Source organism: Uranotaenia lowii, chromosome 1 (assembly GCF_029784155.1).
Source record: "Uranotaenia lowii strain MFRU-FL chromosome 1, ASM2978415v1, whole genome shotgun sequence".
Classification (NCBI taxonomy): Eukaryota; Metazoa; Arthropoda; class Insecta; order Diptera; family Culicidae; genus Uranotaenia; species Uranotaenia lowii.
The window spans coordinates 166,706,969-166,728,412 of record NC_073691.1 but is presented as its reverse complement, the minus strand read 5'-3'; the positions used below and the strand labels follow the sequence as shown (position 1 = coordinate 166,728,412).

Here is a 21,444-nt window from a genome sequence, read left to right as displayed (position 1 = left end):
ATAGTTTTTTTTAGTTGATATGACATTAATTTAAGAATTTTTTTTCTTAATCTGTGTTTTCAGAATATTTTTTTCAAATTTTAAAACTTGACTGCTAAGAAATTATTTTGAAGCTATTTTCTTATTCAGAATAAGAAACATCATTTTGAATTTTTTTTCAATGACTTACCGAAAATATCATTGATTTGAAATTTGTGATTTGTTTTGAAAGTTTTGATTTATTTTATTCAGTAAAATGTATAAATTTTTGAGTTTGTTTGATTATAATTGATATGGGCATAAGGGCCACCTTAAGGAAAACGCTTATTTAACCACAGAGAACAGCTATAATATGTGAATTACATCATTGTTTCGTGTTCAGACACTCAAATAGTCTATTATTGCCTAATTGGATGAAACTTGAAAAAGTAGATAAAAACGTTTAAAAACGCTTTTAAATTTTTTTTGCTGAAAGCTGGAAACCAGTCACTGTAGGGGCATAATGAGAAACCCCCTGGGGCAGTAGCACCATTAATCGGGGCACGATGAGCGTTTTCTACCGGGGAATATAGCAGCAAATTCGACTCGATGAAGTCAACTGAGTAATAGAGCTACAGCTTGACTTGTTTCATTTGACGATTTGGCCTATTGGTAAGATGTCGGAGAGGTTATCAGAAGACTCGAGCTCGATTCCTATTCAAGGTGATATTTTTTTTCATTTGTAGATTCATCAAACAAAGCAATAAGAAAATAATATAGGTCTGTTTGTAGAATTCAAAGAATTAACACATGCTCATACATTATGTTTCTGGTGTTTTGTTTGAAGGATTATGCTACTAGCCGTATAATGTAACAATCAAAAAAATCAATCATGAATGGTATGTGAAAAACAAATCCCCTCGAACAGGAATCGCACTCCAGTCTACTGATTACCTCTCCGACATCTTAACAATAGGCCAAATCGACAGATCAAACAAGTCAAGCTGTAGCTCTATTATTCAGTTGACTTCATCGAGTTGAATTCGCTGCTAGGTTATACGGCAGAAAACGCTCATCGTGCCCTGATTGCTAGTGCTCTGTTCGCCCCAGGTCAACAAATTTAAGTAAAAACGCTTTTAAAATTGATAAAAGTGAAAAATTAAAAATTTTATGATGGTAAAAATTGAGAAACATAATATTTCTATAAAGATGAAAAGGATATTTCTTTTTTGGTGAAAAATTAATACTGTAGGTAGTACGAAACAAATCCTCAGGAATTTTTTTTTAAGAAAATACGTACTTTTGTAGAAAAAAGGACTGCTTATTATGCCCTCGGTGCTCGTTATGCCCTTATCTCCCCTACTTGAAATTTATAACTTAAATTTTAATACATTGTATTCACAAATAAGGACTTAGGATTATTAATTTTTTTTAAAAATCAATCGATTTCAAAGCTGAATGAACTTGAACCCTTTGATAGCTACTTGATGTTGAAAAATGTTATGTGCTCTTTGGTTTTCTGAATTCGATACCAGATAATCAGAAAAATTAATAAGAAAAAATCATTAAAAAAATGGAGCTTATTATCAACTAAGAATGGCCAGTTATAGAAGAAGATCTGTCTACTTTTGAAATTTTTCTTCCATCATAAAGTTTTACTTCAAATTATTCAGGCGGTTATCAAAATCGGAAGAAGGAAAAGGATTTCAGCTACAGTTAACGTTGGATCGTTAAAGTTTTCCAAGGAAACCCTTTTTTCAATTTCCTTGACTCCATTCTGTCTCTCGTGAAATCATCCGCTATGTTAAATCTTTCATTTCCCAGAAATCTTTTCCAAAGATCTTCTTTGTTCAGTTTTTTTTTTGTCTAAACTTTCTCTGGTGGCCGCATATCGAGAAAGGACATTTTTATGAGCATTAACCAGCGAGTATGCGCTTTCTAGAATTCGGAGTTCACTCTTATCGGGATGTTTCATCATCATCATTGGCAATCAAATCGTTTCGAGGATTCATTTTAAATATGTACCCATCCTATCCGTCCATAGACCTTTGGCTCAAAACACCACAAATGCCACAATAAAAATGATAATCTTTCTTGCTGCAAGTTTAATTCAGTCAATGCGATCGGTAGCATGTTTCTGACTCGGCTTCTACATGAAGCAGATAAAACAATCTAGAACCAAGGAGAGGGATAGGTAATGGCGTTAATTTTCCTACGGATGGCCTCTGGGTTTGAGTTTCGAGGAAGTCGTAAAAAAGAAAGGTGTTTAAGTGGTCCTTTTTTATGTTTTATTGCTCTTTGACATTTGGGTCCCTCTCACGCAGGGAGTCTGTGAAACGATCTTCCTGAAACGATTATGTATGGTTTGAAAAACGTTAAAAATTTATTAAATAAATGCCCATTCGAATGTATAACCCACCAGATTTAGACGTTCGTTCTATTTACACTCGATGGCCTAAGGTCGTGAAGAAGACCATTTTTCCACAGTACATTTCAAAATCTTTAGCTATTAACTTAATGAAAAATAATGGCTTTTTAAATTGTCATATCTTTTCCTTTTTTCCTACTTCTGATAAATTTTGATAGTAATTTTGTTAAATTTCTGAACAGTGAAGCAATTTTTTTCAACAAAACTTCGTGACCCAGCGATAGCAAAGAGGCCGATAACTTCATCCTGTTTGTACAATTACGATAGTATTGGACCGGGAAAACTATTAATCTACAGGCTTCAGGCTAGGTTTAATGTGCACAAATAACACATTGACCGATCGTGGAACTACACACAACGAAAAAAATCTGTAGAATTACATCACATGTGATGTAAATAAAAAGAAGCATCATATATGACGGAATTTTCAGTGCGATTTGAATATTACATGCCTGTAAAATTTTACTAACGTGTAAAATTATAAAGACGTGTAAAATTTCAAAGACGAGTAAATTTCAAGGACGTGTAAAATTTTAAAGACGTAAAATTTTAAAGACGTGTATACATTACTTACACTTAAAATTCCGTGATATGTGATGTAATTCTGCAAGTTTTCTCCTCGCTTGTATTATGAAAAGGGTAGATTATTTCAAATGAAAATAATTTATTTTTCATTATGGCAATGTTCTCGCTTCACAATTAATTATTAATTTTCCACATTCCACTTTCAAATATCTTTTAGTTGTATAATTCAATGTTGCCGAAAATATTGAAAGAACGTCTCCATAAAGCCGAATTTTTTTGGCCAAAAAATATAACTAAGGTTTGGTTATCTTGTTTAATGCCCATTTACACTTCACATTCAAATGTACGAGTAAAATCTTATTTCGTCAATAACTTAACAACGCAACGAAACTAGGTTTTGTAACATAGTGGAAATTTAGAGGAATGAAAGATGAAATTCCAGCCGGACTTGTTCCTTATAATTTAATAGAATTGTTTTTATTCCGATTCACCACCATGATGAATCTTCCGCGGTGAGAACCGGGGAAATCAAAATAACAACAGTTCTAGAAGGTTTTAAGGAACAAGTCCGGCTAGAATTTCATCTTTCAACTATTCCCCATCGATTTCACCATGTAACACAAGTCAGTTGTGTCGCGTTTTTTAAGTTATTGATAAACGTTCATTTTTCACGTTCATTCCCACTTGAACTGTAAACAATAGATTAGATTGGGCATTAGATTAGATTTTTCGTTGTACTAGCCCTTCCTGGCAAAGAGCGTATCACTTTGGTTGGCCGCATGGTGATTCTAGACATGGTGACACTGAGACGGATAAACGGATGTAGACGTTCCTTATTTTGACTTCTCGCTGGGTGTGTTTGATGAATTTGACGAGCTAGCCTCAGGGGGCAACATCGACTTCCGATGGATGTAGGAAATAGCATATGCGGCTCTTGCGCCACACAGACGTATCTGCGAGTGAATAAGGAGCAAAATAACCACCGAGTATCACAAATTGATAAAACATCTTACCTGAATGACATCTCCGCAGATCCAGTTTGAATTCCGATTGAGTAAAGTTGTATTGGTAAATTGCTTTTTTTTCTCGACCGGAACCGTGTCGCATCGCTTGGGCTTTACTGGAATATGTTATGCGAAATGTTCATTAAAATTTTGAAATTTTTTTCTTGCAAATAACAAACCTCAACACAAGCCTGTTGCTGCAACTTCGTATTTTTACTTTTGGTCCTCAAGGAATCCCCTTATCCTCGGTTTATCAAGTAGCTTTTCGGATTTGCTCACACCCAAACGTTTCGTGTACATCGCAGAACCGGAATTCAAGCAACAACATGAACTCCAACCGGTAAAGTGTTTTCCAAATGATCTTGGTTCCTCCGGAAAAAGTGGGTCAACGGCATGAAACCCCGCAATTTTGATTCCTAGAATGAAAGGGAAAGAATACAATGTAATACAACAAATTTCATAATTGCAATCATTACACTAACTTACTTCATAAATAGCAAAAGCAGAAAAAAACGATGTCTCCGGTTCCGCGACGGTGTTCGAGACGGTTTCATGAACGCGATAGCGCCGATAACACCGAATTTCTACGGGTTGGAATTTTGATCTTCTTTGTTTACACTTGTTGTTGTTGGTTTGATTTTTGACGTTTTGTTTACAGCGTTTTCTCCCTCGGTGTAACTTTGTACGGTGTAAATGAATCAGATCGACGCTTAAATCACGGAGTAATTATGTTTTAACCACGGTATAACGAACACTGAAAAACCTCACTTTTAACCCTTAAAGCCATGTTTTTTCTTAAACATGATTGATGTTATTGATGATCTCAGATGATTTAAAGGATTGAATTTGAATTTAGTGTAATTTTCATTCGCTTATTGAATTTACAATAAAATTAATTTTACGTTTCATTATATCATTCTATATCGTGACGGAATTTTCAGTGCGAGTTAAATATGACCCGTAAAAATAAAACGTGTAAAATTTTCATACGTGTAATGTTCAATTCGCATTGAATATTCCGTTATATATGATGCTTCTTTTCATTTACATCATATGTGATGTAAATTTACAACAAATAATCGCGTTCCGTGTCAAGTAATATTTGTGTCATTAGAATTCAGTGCTGTTAAAGATTCAGCTTTTTTTAAATTGTAAATTTACATTAATAAATCGCGTTCTACGTCATGTAATGTTACAGGTTTTCAATTTCAGTGTTGTTAAGGATTCAGATTTTTTTGCTGTGTAGTTTTGTGCCGCCACATTTTTTCTTCAAACTTCACGTTCAAGTACACTGAACAAAATCGGGCTATGAGGTTTATTGGGAATTTTAGTAATTTTGCACTAAAGGAAAATCCAATACTTTTTATCAGGAGACGAAGGATTCATTTTATCGGAATTTCCAATGAATATAATAAAAAACCAAATTGATACAATTTATTGTTTTCGATGATGAAATGAATGGTTCCATGATTGCCATTTAATATGCTTTTGTTTTTCAAATGATTTTAATATTTTCTCGGGTATTGATAAGTCTGTTTATAGAAATTAATACATTTATTGATATTTTTCCACAGAATTTCTCCATAATATTATTTAGAAAAAAAAAACTGCTTTCTGATTCTGGTTGTTCTGACCCGGTAGGTATAAAATCCCGAGTTCCGCCGGCCTCTCGATGCAACTTTTCATTTCCGTTTCCTGTTCAGTTTGCTTGATCATGGAAGATGATGGTGTTTACTTCCCCAGACCTTTGATGTCGTACGACTTAACCACCGCATTCTGCGACTGCAATGACAAATAGATCTGATTAAAAAATTTGCAAGTCTAATTAATTAAACATAAACTTACGGGGACATGGTGTGTCTTTTCCGAAAGTGTCTTTCTGGGGGAGAATGAAATTTCGGAGCGCCTCGTCGTACTGTTCGCAAACAAAAAAAAATCCCCCACGCCAGTAGCAGGCGTCATGAGCGGTTAACATTTCCTTTGACCGAGTTCAGATACCGTCAGTTATAGGTCAGCCCCGTTTGTTGTATTTGTCCTCGATGAGTGGATGTTCCGGCTTGCCCTCTTCCATTACGAAGTTTGCGAGAGGTTTCGCAATCTGGAATTGAATAATAATTTGAAATGAAAAATGTATAAACAATTGTGAGAAAACTTACTGGAAATATGTGATGCTTGTTTCGGCCGATGCAGTTTTTGCTTCTGGTTGTATCAAAGTATCTGCTGCTGTCTATGATTTTAGGAACCATTTTAAGCTTGCTTTTGTGTTCTAAACACACAAGCTTTTCACGGTTGTTGAAGTGACTAAACCATTTCCGTAAAACTAAAATGCAGAAATTAAAATCCCACAATCAACACCAATTTGCTTAGTACTTATTCGAATACTTACTAACCATCCTTAATTATTATTAACATTGAGTTTTGAGCAACAGTGGGGCGATAATTTTGACGTTATTTAAATACTTATGGCAAAAATAACGAAACTGGGCATGGCGATAGGATAACAATCGGTAACAAAGTTAAAGCATACTAGCACAAAGCACAAAGAATGCCAGTGGAAGTTATTGGATTTCTCTAATGAAATGCATACTAAATCAGCCTTTTAGATTTCATTGGAATTACTAATATTTTTCGCTGAGCTTAGCATTTAATAATGATAAGTTATAAAAACCTATAAAATTTATTGGATTTTTTGATAGCTTCTACTGGTTTTATCAATAGCGTTTAATAAACCCTGTACATTTAAAATTATTAAATCAATCTGATATATTCTATAGCTCGATTTCGTTCAGTGTAGGTACCGAGTAGGTACAAACCCATTGCAAAGTTTTTGCTGGGATTTTACATCGATAGTTTAGCCAGGAAAAAAAAACAGGAATTTCAATTCGCTCGAACGTGCAGCAGACAACCGTTTGCATCATAATCATCTGGTGTACCTAAACTGCAAATTAGCACCTAGTGCGCTGCGTGAATGGCTCCTGGAGATCTGCTGCTGCTTGACCAACTTGGTGCTTGATGCTGTGCTGTTTAGATTCTTCAATTGGTTGGAACTTTCTTCGTGTTTCTAGAGCTTATGCTCCTGGGTAATTGGGTTCCTGGGGAGTTTGTTTTGAAAGTTTACCAGCTGAAAGCTGAAGATTGTGTGGCAATCGATGGATCTTAGGTCGTGAGATTCCATTTAGTCGTAAAGAATTGATATTTACAATAGGGGTGCTGATACCTATTCAAGTAACCAAAAGTACCAAAAAACAGGTACCAAAAAGCTTACTCAGCCCCATTATTGATCTAAAGCAGGGATGAGCAAATCGCGGCCCGCGGACCGCATGCGGCCCTCGAAATATATATGTGCAGCCCGCAAAGCTTATTTCAAAATAAACTTATTTAACGATTTTTTTTTCTGCATTAGATTGTTATCATAAAATAGCATTCCCTACTAAACCATACAATTACATATCAATATTTTGTTGGGAATTTAAACATTTTATTCAGTTCTTTCAAAGATATTATTTATTGGAATAACCTTGTATAGGAGTTAGTTTAGTCATTATTTTTCGTTTCAAGCAAAGTTAAAACTATTTGATGAAGTAAAATATTTTTGTTCTTGATTAATGACAGAAATTGTGAAAGATTTATAATGAAGACTGGGTGAACGATTATAGATTTCTAATCGACATGACTCAGCGAAATTTTTAATTCTTAGAAAAAAACAATATCTGTAATTCTGTAACTCAATCCATGAAAATATGTAACGATTACACAGGGGAACATCATTTTTGGTACCTCTGTTTCAATAACTGATGCTCAGGCTTCGGATTCATTTGAGAGCAAATACCCACGGAGCTAAAATTTGCTCCCACTCTTTCAGCGGCAAGAAGGAATGAGAAAGAGTGACCATTTGCCTCGAAGATGCAATGCTCCTAGGGAGTTCTTTTTGCCTCTCACTCTGCTCTGAAAAGAGAAATGAGCGCCCTACGGGAGTAGCTCCCTAGGAAAATGCTTATGAGGCAAACGTTATGTGCTGGAAATCTGACTGGCCCGTGCTCGTTTGTTTTGGTTTGCACCGGCGGTGTCATTTGGAAATGATTTAATTTGAATAGAAAGAGCTAGAACGTGTTCTCGCTGATTATTTTGTTAAGTAGAGTGGCCCAAATAAGCAGACTGTTATGTGAAGTTTACATGCAAAATTGGGGTCCGATAGCACAAGAAGGGATTGCGCAACGAGCCTTAAGTTTGTAAAGAAATTTAAGATATTTTCTTCGGGTAGCATCAATAACCGTCAAACGCTATTACATTTGTACGTTTACGTTTACGATGTTATTTACATTTTTATACCACAACACTTTTGCAATATTTATTGAAATTTAATGCAATAAAGTTATCATTTAATGATAACAAAATGATCATGTCAAAGTTTCTTACATCGTGAGATAGATTTAAAGTTAAAGTTTTTGATTCTCATAGAAAATTAGAAAAAATTGACAATAGATGTACAATTTTTTATATCATCTTAAAACTTAATACTGTTTTCATTTTCCAATACCAACACTGTATTTTTTTTTTTGGAAAATCACCAAATTTTTTTAAAATAAATATTTTTATAATTCAGTTACCAGTCTGGGCAAAAATTCATCAAAATGCAAATCACCTTCTAAATCTCGATTCCATATGCTGAGATATGATTGTTTTGCATCACACGTTTGTTATTTTCAGATTTTTTATCTATCATATCATGAACTTTTATGATTTAAGCTAGTTGATTTTTAGAATTTTTTTACCCCTCAATGTATGCAGCACCTTTTTGCTTTTTCTTTAAAATCATTTTTGAAATAATTGTTTTGCATCACGCGTTTAATAATTTCAAAACTCAACTATCATAAAATGAACATTTATGATTGAAGCTAGTTGATTTTTAATAATTTTGACCCCTAAATGTATGCAGCGCAGCACCTTTCTTTAAAATAATTTTTGACAATTTTTTTTTCGAACCAAACCTAAATTTACTGTAATTGATTTTTCATTAAAAACAAAGTTTGTTGCAATTTACCCCTTTTTTAAGTAGGATAAAAATCGCATGCTTTGTAAATTTAAAAATAACTGGGGAAACCAATAATTTTTCTGCCTACGTTAATTTGAGGTTCCATCAACCTTAAAACTTTTGATGTAAAAGCAGAAGGATTGTCTGTGGATGTTAAGTTTTTAGAAGCCATTTAAGTTGAAAAGTGTTGCATGATGCCCCAGTTGACGGTGCGACAAACGTGTTACATGAACATTGAATGAAACTTAGAGTAACAATGTAAACGTTGTTAAGATTCAAAAATAGTCTAAAATGTTTTGTGCTTACATCGCTGCACAGCCACCCCATCAGCCAGCCAGCAGCTCTGAGCTACTAGTGAAGCAATCAAATATGTGCTTAACTTGAACGCAATTCTGAATCGTCACGCGCCATTGATTCCTCCCAGGGAGGCCTCTTTGGGAGGAGCGCTGAGCCTCTGAGAGCTCTTGCGATTTTGCATCATCTAACCAGCAGAAAGGAACACACCATACGCGTGCCTTGGGTGCAGTCTTGCCAGATCTACGGATTTCTCCGTAGTTCTACGGATTTTGACCATTTCTACGGAGCTACGGATCGATGCTCCAAATCTGCGGATTTTCAGCATTTTCCTACGGATTTTCTACGGATTATCGAATAAATTCAAGGGATTCTGCGGATAAATGAAAACTCTAGTTGACGACCAAAAAAAAAAAAAGGTCGTCAAGTTTTATTTAGCCGAAAACAGTACATTTTTTGATTTTCGTGAAATCTACGGACTTGAGCGGTTTTCAATCTGGCAACGCTGCTTGGGTGCACTCACCCAAAACACGAAATAATCTGAGACACGCCCACGCCGCGAAACAACCCGAATCGTGTTTGTATGTTTGTCTCTAAAAAAACACGGAGATAAATGCGACCACACCGTACGAGAGTACGATTCAAACTGATTTCGCATGTACGCATTCGTATTCGTTGCCTCTAGGTCTTTTTTGGCAACACTTTTAGCTATCAACAAGTTTTAAAATTGGTGTTAATAATTTCATCGAAAAAATAAGGAAAAGCATTAAAATACTAGCTTTGAAGGTGTCTGCAGGAAATACCGGAACACGAAGCCTCGGAGCGGGTGTTTTCTTACCCACTGCATACCCACGGAACACCTAATCAGGTTGTACTAAGCCGAAAAATTGCAGGTCGGTGCTATCGTTTCTATTATTCTTTCCACGTTCGCGCTATATTGTCAATAACCTGTATAGAAGCTGCGGTCGAATCAGCACCGAAAAAGTGCAGCAAGCTCATATCTAGTGTTGATTGTTTTGTTTTCTACCTACCAGAAGTTGAGTATGTCCGAAGTGGAATCTGTTTTGTGCGCGATTTGCTCGAAACCGGAGAAGGATCCCAGCAAAGTGATCGAATGTTTGTACTGCTACAAGTCTGAGCATTTCAAGTGTCGGAACTTGGCAGGCGAAGCCATCCGTAAGCTTCGCAAACAACCGTTTTACTGCTCGCTGGAATGCCGGAACTTACATGCAGCTACATCGAAAAGCAACGACGAGGAGTCCCGTGTGCTTAAAGAGCTACGTACTGTGCTGACTGAGATTCGCGAAACAAAATCCGAACTTACCGAAGTGCGAAATACGGTCAAAGAGATTGAAAAGTCGCAGGATTTCGTCTCTACCAAACTGGATGGTATTTTGTCTGAAATACAGGAGCTGAAAGTGAATCAAAACAAAATGAAAAAGGATGTCTTTACTCTGCAAAGTGACCAGCGAAAAATTGAAGAAACTGTGTCTAACCTGGAGCTGGAAGTCGATCGGATTAATCGTTTGGCATTATCGACGAACGCAGTAATTTTGGGTGTTCCTTTTAAAGCAAACGAAAATCTTAATCAATTAGTTGGACTGATTGCTAGCGCTGTTGGTTACGATCTCCCCCCCAATGCTATGACGGACTGTAAGCGTTTGATTTCAAAGGAAAATGCAGACAACGGAAAAAACAAAACCATCCCGATCCGCGTTGTTTTTGCAAGTGAGAAATTGAAGGAAGAACTGTTTGAGAAGAAAAAGGCTCACGGGCAATTATTGTTATCGGCGATAGGTTACGAATCCACAATAGCCAGGAAAATCATCTTGCGGGACGACCTAACATCCTATGGAATCAACCTGCTCAAGACAGCTCGTGAAAAACAAGCTGAAGTTGATTTCAAATACATTTGGCCTGGTCGAAACGGAGTCATCCTTGCTAAGAAATCCGATGGATCCAAAATTGAGGTCGTGCGATGCCAGAATGATCTCTCAAAATTGGAACGTTCTACTAACAAACGGCAACTGGACATTTCTAGTGGCTCATCCGGATCACCATCAACTCCTCATGGCTATCCGGCAGCAAAGCGTTAATAAATGATTATTCTTCGCAACATCGATATTTTTTTTCGAATATTTTAATCTTTTTCCGTTATGTCTAACACTACTATAAAAAAATTTCAACATCACTGTATACAAAATTGGATAAATAATAAAATCAATATTGATAACAAAATGGGTCTACAAATTCTTCAATTAAACATTCGAGGCTTGAATGATCTTCCCAAATTCGACTGCGTTAAAGATATTCTTAAATGGTATGCGAGAAGAATAGATATTGTAATCCTGTCTGAAACGTGGATTAAACCTGAGAGAACTTGTCTGTACAGTCTAGATGGTTATCGGAGTTATTTTTCCTGTCGAAATGATCTCATGGTGGTCTTGCTGTTTTCATTCACACTGATCTTGATGCACATATTATTCAAAATCGAGTTCTGGACGGTTTTCATCACATCCATTGGCAGCTGCATACGCACGCGAGACCATTACACTTGCATGCGATTTACAGACCCCCATCGTTTGAAGCTAGAAGATTTTTGTCCGAACTTGAAACTATCTTATCTGGATTGAAAAGCGAAAAGGATTTCGCAATATTTGGTGATATGAATATTCCTGTAAACATGCCCTCGAACAATGTTGTCTCCGAATATTTGAGACTGCTTTCTTCATACAATGCTGTGGTAACAAACACTTATACAACACGACCTGCTAGCGAGAACAATTTAGATCACGTTATCTGCTCTTTACGAATCGCAAACACTGTTCAAAATGAAACGATAGACACCGATCTGAGTGATCATTGTATGATTTCTTCCGTACTAGAGCTGCATTGCAAACGAAGTTCTACAACGCTTGTTAAAAAGATAATAGATCACAATAAACTAAGCAACCTGTTCCGTAATTCGATGAGTACAATTCCCACCAATTTAGATGCAAATGCAAAACTCCTTCACGTTATTAACACCTATAATTCATTGATAGCCCAATGTACCAAACATAAAAAAGTTAATGCCAAACTTAAAGACTCGTGTCCTTGGATGACATTTGATCTATGGTGGTGGGTGCGACTAAAGGAAAAAACTCTCAAGAGGCTAAAAAGGTTCCCTAATGATCAAACGATATCCGAGCTTCTTACTCACGTTTCAAAACATCTACAAAAAAAGAAAGCAGAGTGTAAACGCGATTATTACGAAAAACTGCTCCTAAATTGTTCTCCACGCAAAACATGGGTGAACATAAACAAAGTTTTAGGACGTAACCAACGCAACGGAAATCCAACGAAACTTATAGTGGACGGAACCACTTTCACCGATACTAATCAAATTTGTGAAATATTCAACGACCACTTCTGTAACGTGGGTCCCAATCTAACGGCTAGTTTAGATAGCGATAGAGATTTTCGTAAATTCGGTACAATCACTCCAAATCATCGTAGCATCTTTCTCCAGCCAGCCACCAATTCCGAAATAATTTTGCTGATCAAAGATCTGAGTAGCAAAAAAGCAACAGGTCCTGACAACATTCCAGCAGCTTTTATCAAACAAGAGCACCAAATTTTCGCCCCATTAATTTGTGATATTTTCAATGAGATAATACGCACCGGAGTTTACCCATCCTGTTTAAAGACTGCTCGTGTGGTTCCTGTGTTCAAATCAGGCAGTTCTACTGATGTAAACAATTACCGACCGATTTCATGTTTATCTGTCCTTGATAAATTGATTGAAAAATTGGTAGTTCAACGGTTGGAAGCTTTTACAAAAACATATGATCTTATCTATTCCTGTCAATATGGATTTCGCCAAGGTTCCAGCACTCAAACGGCAACTTCTGAGTTGATCCAGGACATATACGACTCTTTAGACAAAAAGGAGCTTGTAGCGGCACTCTTCATCGACTTGAAAAAAGCGTTCGATTCTATTGATCATGATATTCTAGTACAAAAATTAGATTTATTGGGTATAAGAGGAGTCGCAAACGACTTAATATCAAGCTACTTATCCGAACGACTGCAATATACCACGATCGACGACAAGAGGAGTTCCCTTGGGCACATTTCCACCGGAGTACCTCAAGGTAGTAACCTAGGTCCAATACTTTTCATATTATTCATCAACGACCTGGCAAAATTGCACCTTTACGGGAAACTTCGTTTATTTGCTGACGACACTTCAGTATTTTATCGTGGTGCAAACTGCAATGAAATAAGTTTAAAAATGGAGTACGACATTTTGCAGTTGAAACAATATTTTGAATCCAATCTTCTATCCCTGAATCTTTCCAAAACGAAACACATGTTCATACGATCTCCAAGGTGTGCATTGCCACCCCACGATCCCGTACAAGTCGGAGACCGCATTATTGAAGAGGTCAAGGAATATCCGTTTCTCGGATTGGTTTTAGATTCCACCATGTCATGGTCTGCCCATATCACATCGTTGAAAGGAAAACTAAGTGCGTTTTGTGGACTGCTCAGGAAAATTTCTGCTTTCGTTCCTGTAGTTTGTCTGAAGAAAATATACTTTGCCATGGTACACTCACGGCTGAGCTACCTTGTTTCCTGTTGGGGAGCTGCTAGTAAATCAACTCTACGAGAACTTCAAGTCATTCAGAATCGCTGTATTAAAGCCGTATTACGCAAACCATACTTGTATCCAACGCGCCTCCTCTATGCAAACGAAACAGATTCCTTTCTTCCAATAAGTGCGCTGTATGAGCTTCAGATCTTACTACACGTTCGGAAAATTGTGACTTATCCTAGTCAGTATCGGAGCTCTACCCTACAAACTTCATTGAACGCAAGATCATCAAGAAGAGCCGTTACCTTCATTCTATCGCGAACAAGCAACGAATTCGGACGCCGGAAATTATCGTTCATCGGTGCAAAACTGTACAACCACCTGCCCACACCGCTTCTCAACTGTCACACCATCGAGAATTTCAAAAAACACCTGAAGCTGAACTTCAAAAGAAAGATAAACTCATATCTTACATAAAATTTTCTTTGCTCTTCTCTTCCGCCTCCCCTAGCCACCGCCACACCTCGCCAGCCACCCTCCACCGCCAACCGCCCGCCCACCAAATCAACATGCACCAGAATCACGCAGCATATAAAGAGAACATATTTCCTTATACATATTTTGTTTAATGTAAAGTGATAACTGATAGCTAAGTTACAAACCGCCAAAAGAAATCCCTTAAAAGAGTACATCTCACTGGGATTGTATCTGCCTAACTGAAAAACTATTGTAAAATGATTGTAAAACTGATTTGAAGGGTTTTTATGCCAATTGAAGAATAGGTTTTAATATAACTTAACTTCGAATGGCTTTTCCCTTAAGAAAAAAGCAGAAATAAAAAATAATAATAAAAATAATAATAATAATAATCTCGGCAGGACAAACCGAATAAGAATTCTTGCGTTCTTTGGAGTGTCGCCGAAATTAACCGTTTTATTCTAAGTTCGGTGACTCAATTCTCAATTTTTTGCTTGCTCTGTCGATTTTTGAGAGGACGCCTTTACTGGTAATATTTGCGTTCTTGGAGTGTTGCCGAAATTTATCGCTTTTTTCTAAGTTCGGTGACTCGGCACTCAATTTTTTACATGCTCTGTCGATTTTTGAGAGGACGCGCTTACTGGGTAGCGATTCTGGCGGTAGGAGTAGTGAGAAAGAGTTATTTTCGACTGCCTCTTTTGAGTCGCGCCTCAGGATTCGTCCGAAGCCTGGTTCTCAACGCCAATTGCAACGTCCAAAAAAGTAAACTTATGCTTGATTTATCCGATAAACAACTCAAAACAAATTGGAGAAGAAAATTTTGGTGATTTTTAATGATTCACATTTTAATAAGTAAAACACATAGTGGTACTATGCTTATTTCGCTCTGTGTATATATTCAAACAGTTCGTAAAAGCAATATTATTCACGTTTACACAGTAAATTTTAAGAAATGAACTTGATGTTGGGATTTTGGTTATTTTTAATTATTCATATTTTACTGAAAAAAATAATGGTATTATTTTTTTTTTCGGTGACTGTATTTGGCTTAGACTTATATTTTTTTCATCCAAAAACTTGTAGATACTTTGAATTTGATTAAAATGTTTTATTTCAGTTTAAAACTAAGTGTCAATGTGAAAAACGACAAAGAATCTATGAAAAGAATCAGAATGTTCTATTTTGCAAAACGCATCTTTTAGAACTTCCACTTCGCAAACTTTTAACAGTAGAAACTATTAGCAAATGACCTATTTTTAAAACAAAAAGATAGTTATCTGAAAGTTTATGAGATTTGATGGATAACCTGAAGTTCAGCAAACCGGCTGCTATTGATAATGAAAAACCTCTGCAAATTTTTGCTGCAAGAATCAGTCAAGTTTGTCGGTTAAAGTATTTAGTTTTTGGGTCTTGGGTTTTATAATTGCTAATAGAATCTTCGAGGCATTAAAAAAGTTTGGAATGTTCTGCAATACTATGACCTAAAATTTTAAAAATATTACATACATATAAGGTTTCATCTGCAGTAGAGTGTAAAAATTTTCTTTTTTAATTTTTCCCGGGATCCCGAGAATTCCCGGGAAAAGAATCGTCAGATTTCCCTATTACTGGGAACGCTAAATTGGCCTGGAAATGGACACTCTAGAAAATTTTGTCAAAATTCCTTGATTTGATCCGAATTTTCCCGGATATTGCCCGGATTTTGGGATGAAAATTTTGAAATCATGTTTTTAAAGGTGTATTTAGTTGGAGTTAGAATGTGAAATATAGGTTGAAAAATTCCTATCCACACATAAAAATAGGATCGAATTCACTCAAGTCAAATTTGCTTCTTAAGCAGTTCAACTCGAAATGTAACGCTGTCATAATTAAATTTAAAAAATGCTCCCATTAAATCATTTCTTTATTCAGCTGCCTTCAAAAACTAATCTCTGGCACCTCACACTTAGAGTAATTTCCCCGGCAATCTGTTTTCGGAAAAACGAGCCTAGCTATCTAAATTTGAAGTCAGTCACACTTTCTCGCGGGAGCAACTCGATGAAAGCCGCCAACAGCAGACGTTTTTCGTGTTTAATTATGAACGAGTTTTTACCTCAGCCTATGTATATCGTTATGACTTGGAAGATTCGTTGCTTTATTTTTAACTCCGAAATCCCATCAATATCACTTGAGCGAGCACTCAATGCTTGAAGTTTGCTTTGAAAAGTGGCAAAAGAACATTGGTTTTCTTCACATTTTCTTGGCAGCCCAATAATTGCCTTCCTAATTTGAAAACACATTCCACTTTGTTGCTTTGCATTCGGGAGTGCGGTTTCTGTGCAGACAATAAACCAAACAGATGAAAACCTGGAGAAAAAAAAGTCTACAATATGTGCGAGATGGGAACGATAATTTTCATACACATCACTTACAAAATGTGGTCGTCATTTTAATGCACTTTCAAGTGGGTCAAATTGTGCTGATTGGCGTTTGCTTCTGAATTTTTCTCAGGTTGAACACTTTCTTCAAGAAAAAAAGATCTGTTTTAAGAGCATTAGACGAAATATGAACTAGAAGATTAAAACAATCCCTCTAGCCGAGGTCGTTTGTTTGCAACTAAAGACATTTGACACCAGTAGGTATAAAAGGGTATAAGGGGGTTGTCAAAATAAGTTGATTATTTTTGGCCACCCAAGGTGGAAAATCACATTACTCCATTTTCCGATGCGTGCGGATGCAAGCGATTTCTCGGAGAAACGGACAGAAGATAGGTCTCATTTGGTTCAAAATTTTTCCGTCCGAACTTACTTTTTTCATCATTAATTGAAAAAAATACAAGGATATTGAGGGTAAAATCAGCCACAGATCATTCATAGATATGTGATACATCAATAATTTCTACACCCAAAATTCAGCCTCTGTGCCAATGGCGTGTAGTCAATTACATAGCATCATTGGTACAAGAAGATAACGCGACCGATGCTGATTCGATTTGCTCCCACCGGCATTAATCTCCCAAGTTAACCGAATTGCGTATGCCTGAAAGAAACAAAATAAAAACGCTTTCACGTCCCTCCCTATCGCATCACAAGACGAAGGAGGATGGAAATAAATACCGGCCAACACCAGGCAGCCAGCGAACCGAGCACTGCTTGTGAATGTAACAAAAGCAACAACAAAAACATCCTTCTACTTCTAAATCAATCCCTTCAATCCACCGGCAAACAACCACGGCCAAGCTGTGCGTGTGTATGCAGTAAAAGCAACAAAAAAAACATTGCTACAATTCAATCCATGGACAAACAACCACGGCTCAGCTGTGCGTGTGTATGTAGCAAAAGCAACAACAAAAACATTGCTTCAATTTACCGGCAAACAACCAGCGGCCAAGCTGCCCGGCTTTAGCAGCTGTGTATATGTAGCGTGTGTATGTAATAGCAGGCAGTAAGCAAAGCACAGTTCTCATTCAATGGGTTTCCCGTTCCTTCACTCCCGTTCCCTTCCAGTTACCATAGCAAGACAAAGGACTACCTTGAAAGGCGGCCAAACGCCGGGAAGCCACCGTTGTACGATTTTTTGTGATTGTTCGGTGGCAGAAAACCTATGACAAATATTCCTCGTCCTTCATGAAGCTCAAATAGCACACTGGTTAGGATGTTGGACTTGCAAGGCGATTTAAAGGTGATTTGAGTTCGACTCTCCCTACGGGCGCTGTAGTTTATATTTTTATTTTCTTGTTTCTGGGATGAATAATCCAATAGGAAGGAAATCCCATAAAATGTTTTTCTTGTTTCGCTAGAATGTAGTGGTCATTCATCATACTGGTTGGGAGCCGAGTCCTTATGCCAGTTACGGTTTTTCAAACATATCATCTTCGGCACAGTGCACATTTCAGCGCATTATCGGCACAGAGATTTGCTAAATAGGCATTGGATTTTTGCAACCTCTTCTATGGGTGTACAATAAATTTGGAAGTCTGAAAAATCTGTGTATTCTGTATTCAAAGAGCTTGTTTGGAACAATACATTTTTTTTAATCTTATTTTAATACCTTGTATTTTTATAATTTCATTGAGATTCAAACAACTGGGAATCATTTTTCAGCTATAGCATGTGAATAACAACATTGTTTCGTGTTCATAAACTAAAATAGTCTATTGCCTGATTGGCTGAAACTTGAAAAACTAGATAGGGGAGATGAGGGCATAACGAGCACCCGAGGCATAATGAGAAGTCCATTTTTCTACATAAGTACGTATTTTCTTAAACAAATTTTCATGAGGACTTGTTTCGTACTACCTATAGTATTAATTTTTCACCAAAAAAGAAATATCCTTTTCATATTTACAGAAATATTAAATAATAACCAGCTAGGTTCTCAAGTGACGAAAATATTATAATTTTTGAGCACCACCAAATAAGCTTTTATGACCTTTAAATCATCTTGATCTGAAATGTACGCACTGCAACATGATCTACACATTGTTTCTAAATTTTCAGCATCATAAAATTTTTGATTTTTTACATTAATCAATTGTAAAACGCGTTTTTACTTTAATTTGTTCACTAGAGGCGAACAGAGCACTTTCAATGAAGGCATATTGAGCATTTTCTTCCGGAGAATCTAGCAGCGAATTCAACTCGATGAAGTCAACTGAATAATAGAGCTACAGCTTAACCTGTATCGTCTGACAATTTGGCCTATTGGTTAGATGTCGGAGAGGTAATCAGTAGACTCGAGTTCGATTCCTGTTCGAGGGGATTTTTTTTTGCACATACCATTCATGATTGATTTTTTTTATTGTAACATTATACGGCTAATAGCATCAAAGCATCATCCGTCAAACAAAACACCAGAAACATAATGTATGAACATGTGTTAATTCTTTGAATTCTACAAACAGACCTAGATTATTTTGTTTTTGCTTTGTTTGATGAATCTACGCCTCACCGTTTAGTGCAATCGTGATCATAAATGATAAAAGAAGAAAAAAAAATCACCTCCACCAGGAATCGAACTCGAGCCTACTGATTATCTCTCCGACATCTAACCAATAGGCCAAATCGTCAGACGATACAAGTTGAGCTGTAGCTCTATTACTCAATTGACTTCATCGAGTCGAATTCGCTGCTAGATTCCCCGGCAGAAAATGCTCATTATGCCTTCATTAATGGTGCTCATACTGCCTCGGGGGGTTTCTCATTATGCCTCTACAGTGACTGGTTTTCAGCTTTCGGCAATTTTTTTTTAAATGCATCTTTAAACGTTTTTATCTACTTTTTCAAGTTTCATCCAATTAGACAATAGACTATTTGAGTGTCGGAACACGAAACAATGATGTAATTCACATATTACAGCTGTTTTCTATGGTTAAATAAGCATTTTCCTTAAGGTGCCCATTATGCCCTCATCTCCCCTAAAAACGTTTAAATATGCATTTTAAATTTTTTTTGCCGAAAGTTGAAAACCAGTCACTATAAGGGCATAATGAGCAGTATAAGCATCATTAATTGCGGCAAGATGAGCGTTTTCTGCCGGGGAATCTAGCAGCAAATTCAAATCGATTAAGTCAACTGAATAATAGAGCTACAGCTTGACTCGTTTCATTTGACGATTTGGCCTTATGGTAAAATGTCGGAGAGGTGATCGGTGGACTCGAGATCGATTCCTGTTCGAGCTGATTTTTTTTATTTACCATTCATGATCGATGCATTTTACACTAAACGGTGAGGCGTAGATCGATCAAACAAAGCAAAAAACCCCCGGATGCTCGGGATAACATATCACAGTTTCTTGTATACACGAGTGGCACATATAAGCCACCGCTTTCCTCTTACTTTGAAGAGTAATAACGAGTGTAAGATCCTTGAAACCGGTCAAATTGATATGAAATAATGAGAATTTGGTGTAAAATCATCAAAAATGTAAACTTATTCAGTACTCTTACCAACTATCAAATCGAGAATTTATCATTACCTACCTAAAAACGCTGAGAATGTCATCGTCGCCAAGTGACGTACGACTGTTCCAACTTCTTTGGGCGTTCTGGCAAATGTTACGCACATAAAAGTTTCCCACCATAAACCGTCGATTTTACGAGCTTATCCGAAATGACCGATCCAAAAATCCATAATGTCCCTCAAACGGGGAAAAGATCCAATCCGCGCTTTCCCAGCCAAAACAAACGAATAAACTCCACTCGGAGTGATCTTATCCGGAATGAAACAACTTTATTTCGAGAATTCGAAATTCCTTTGCGCGAAACCTCAAACACCAGCCATCAACTGTCTTGATCTTTTCTTGTGCTTAGTTTTTGAAATGAATTCCTCTTCAAAAATCATACAGGGAACCTGTTCGAGCTCAACCATCAGCAGCAAAACAACGAAAGGTGCTGAAGTTTGGCAAGTCAGTTTGAACTTATTTAGATTGAGCAGCGCCTAATTAAATAATTCATATTCCGAAGCTACATAAAGCTGAATTTAAATATTGGCGAACAATAAAATCAAGGAACATATAAAATTATGTGCACATTGGAGAAGCCCAGAAGCCCAGAAATTCGCCGCTGGGACCGGAGAATATTAATGCGCTCTCCAGCCTTTATTCGAGGGTACATTTGGGGGCTCTCGGAGTGCATCGTAATTTTGTGTTTGAGTGATTCAAACCTACAGGAACTCGAGCCAAATGAAGTGAAGGGAAGTGCATGTTTTATGATTATTATGCAGCTGAACTGTCAACCTGATTACGATGGGACATCATGTTGTGCATATTTCGTTTTTATTGGCGATTTCTAAGTTTTTTTTTTCGCTTCCTTCGACAAACCATGTGGCAGATGTGCTAGTATACTTGTGGTGACAGTTAAGTTCTTTATCGATTTGGTACAGTAATTTTACGAGCTTAGGCAGAAAAGTCACAGGAAAATGTTGTCCTGGTGAAACGAAACGAGAATTTTAAGTTGCTTTAGAAACAGCTTATCAAAAATCAAAAGTAGCTCTAAAGGACTTTGAACATTCAACCGTTGGTCATGCGAGGGTAAGATAATAAATTTACTTTTAAGTCTGTTTCACCCGAAGCGAAAATAAAACAAATTAGTCGCAGGGTGGCTAAAGGACAACCCCTTGCCTTTTGAAAGACAATTCTCGCATGTTACCCAGAAACATGAGATCTGCTT

At 36.8% G+C, this 21,444-nt stretch overlaps 1 protein-coding gene and 2 long non-coding RNA genes across 3 annotated transcripts; 1 reads left to right on the top strand and 2 right to left on the bottom strand.

The window, feature by feature from the left end:
- Nucleotides 1-3,490: 3,490 nt before the first annotated feature.
- On the bottom strand, nucleotides 3,491-5,142 carry LOC129740369 (uncharacterized). The gene is made up of 3 exons (XR_008736215.1): nucleotides 4,402-5,142; nucleotides 3,925-4,331; nucleotides 3,491-3,864 (listed from the first exon to the last, which is right to left on the bottom strand). It is a non-coding gene; the product is annotated as an uncharacterized LOC129740369 (long non-coding RNA).
- Nucleotides 5,143-5,208: 66 nt separating this feature from the next.
- On the bottom strand, nucleotides 5,209-6,706 carry LOC129738991 (uncharacterized). The gene is made up of 3 exons (XR_008735710.1): nucleotides 6,072-6,706; nucleotides 5,761-6,013; nucleotides 5,209-5,697 (listed from the first exon to the last, which is right to left on the bottom strand). It is a non-coding gene; the product is annotated as an uncharacterized LOC129738991 (long non-coding RNA).
- Nucleotides 6,707-10,284: 3,578 nt separating this feature from the next.
- On the top strand, nucleotides 10,285-11,337 carry LOC129738118 (uncharacterized). The gene has a single exon (XM_055729303.1). The coding sequence runs from the start codon at nucleotides 10,285-10,287 to the stop codon at nucleotides 11,335-11,337; it is 1,053 nt and encodes a 350-aa protein (XP_055585278.1).
- The last annotated feature ends 10,107 nt before the right edge of the window (nucleotides 11,338-21,444 follow it).

What these genes read in the sequence shown, in the direction of transcription:
- LOC129738118 (XM_055729303.1), top strand. Translation starts at nt 10,285, where the DNA reads ATGTCCGAAGTGGAATCTGTTTTGTGCGCGATTTGCTCGAAACCGGAG.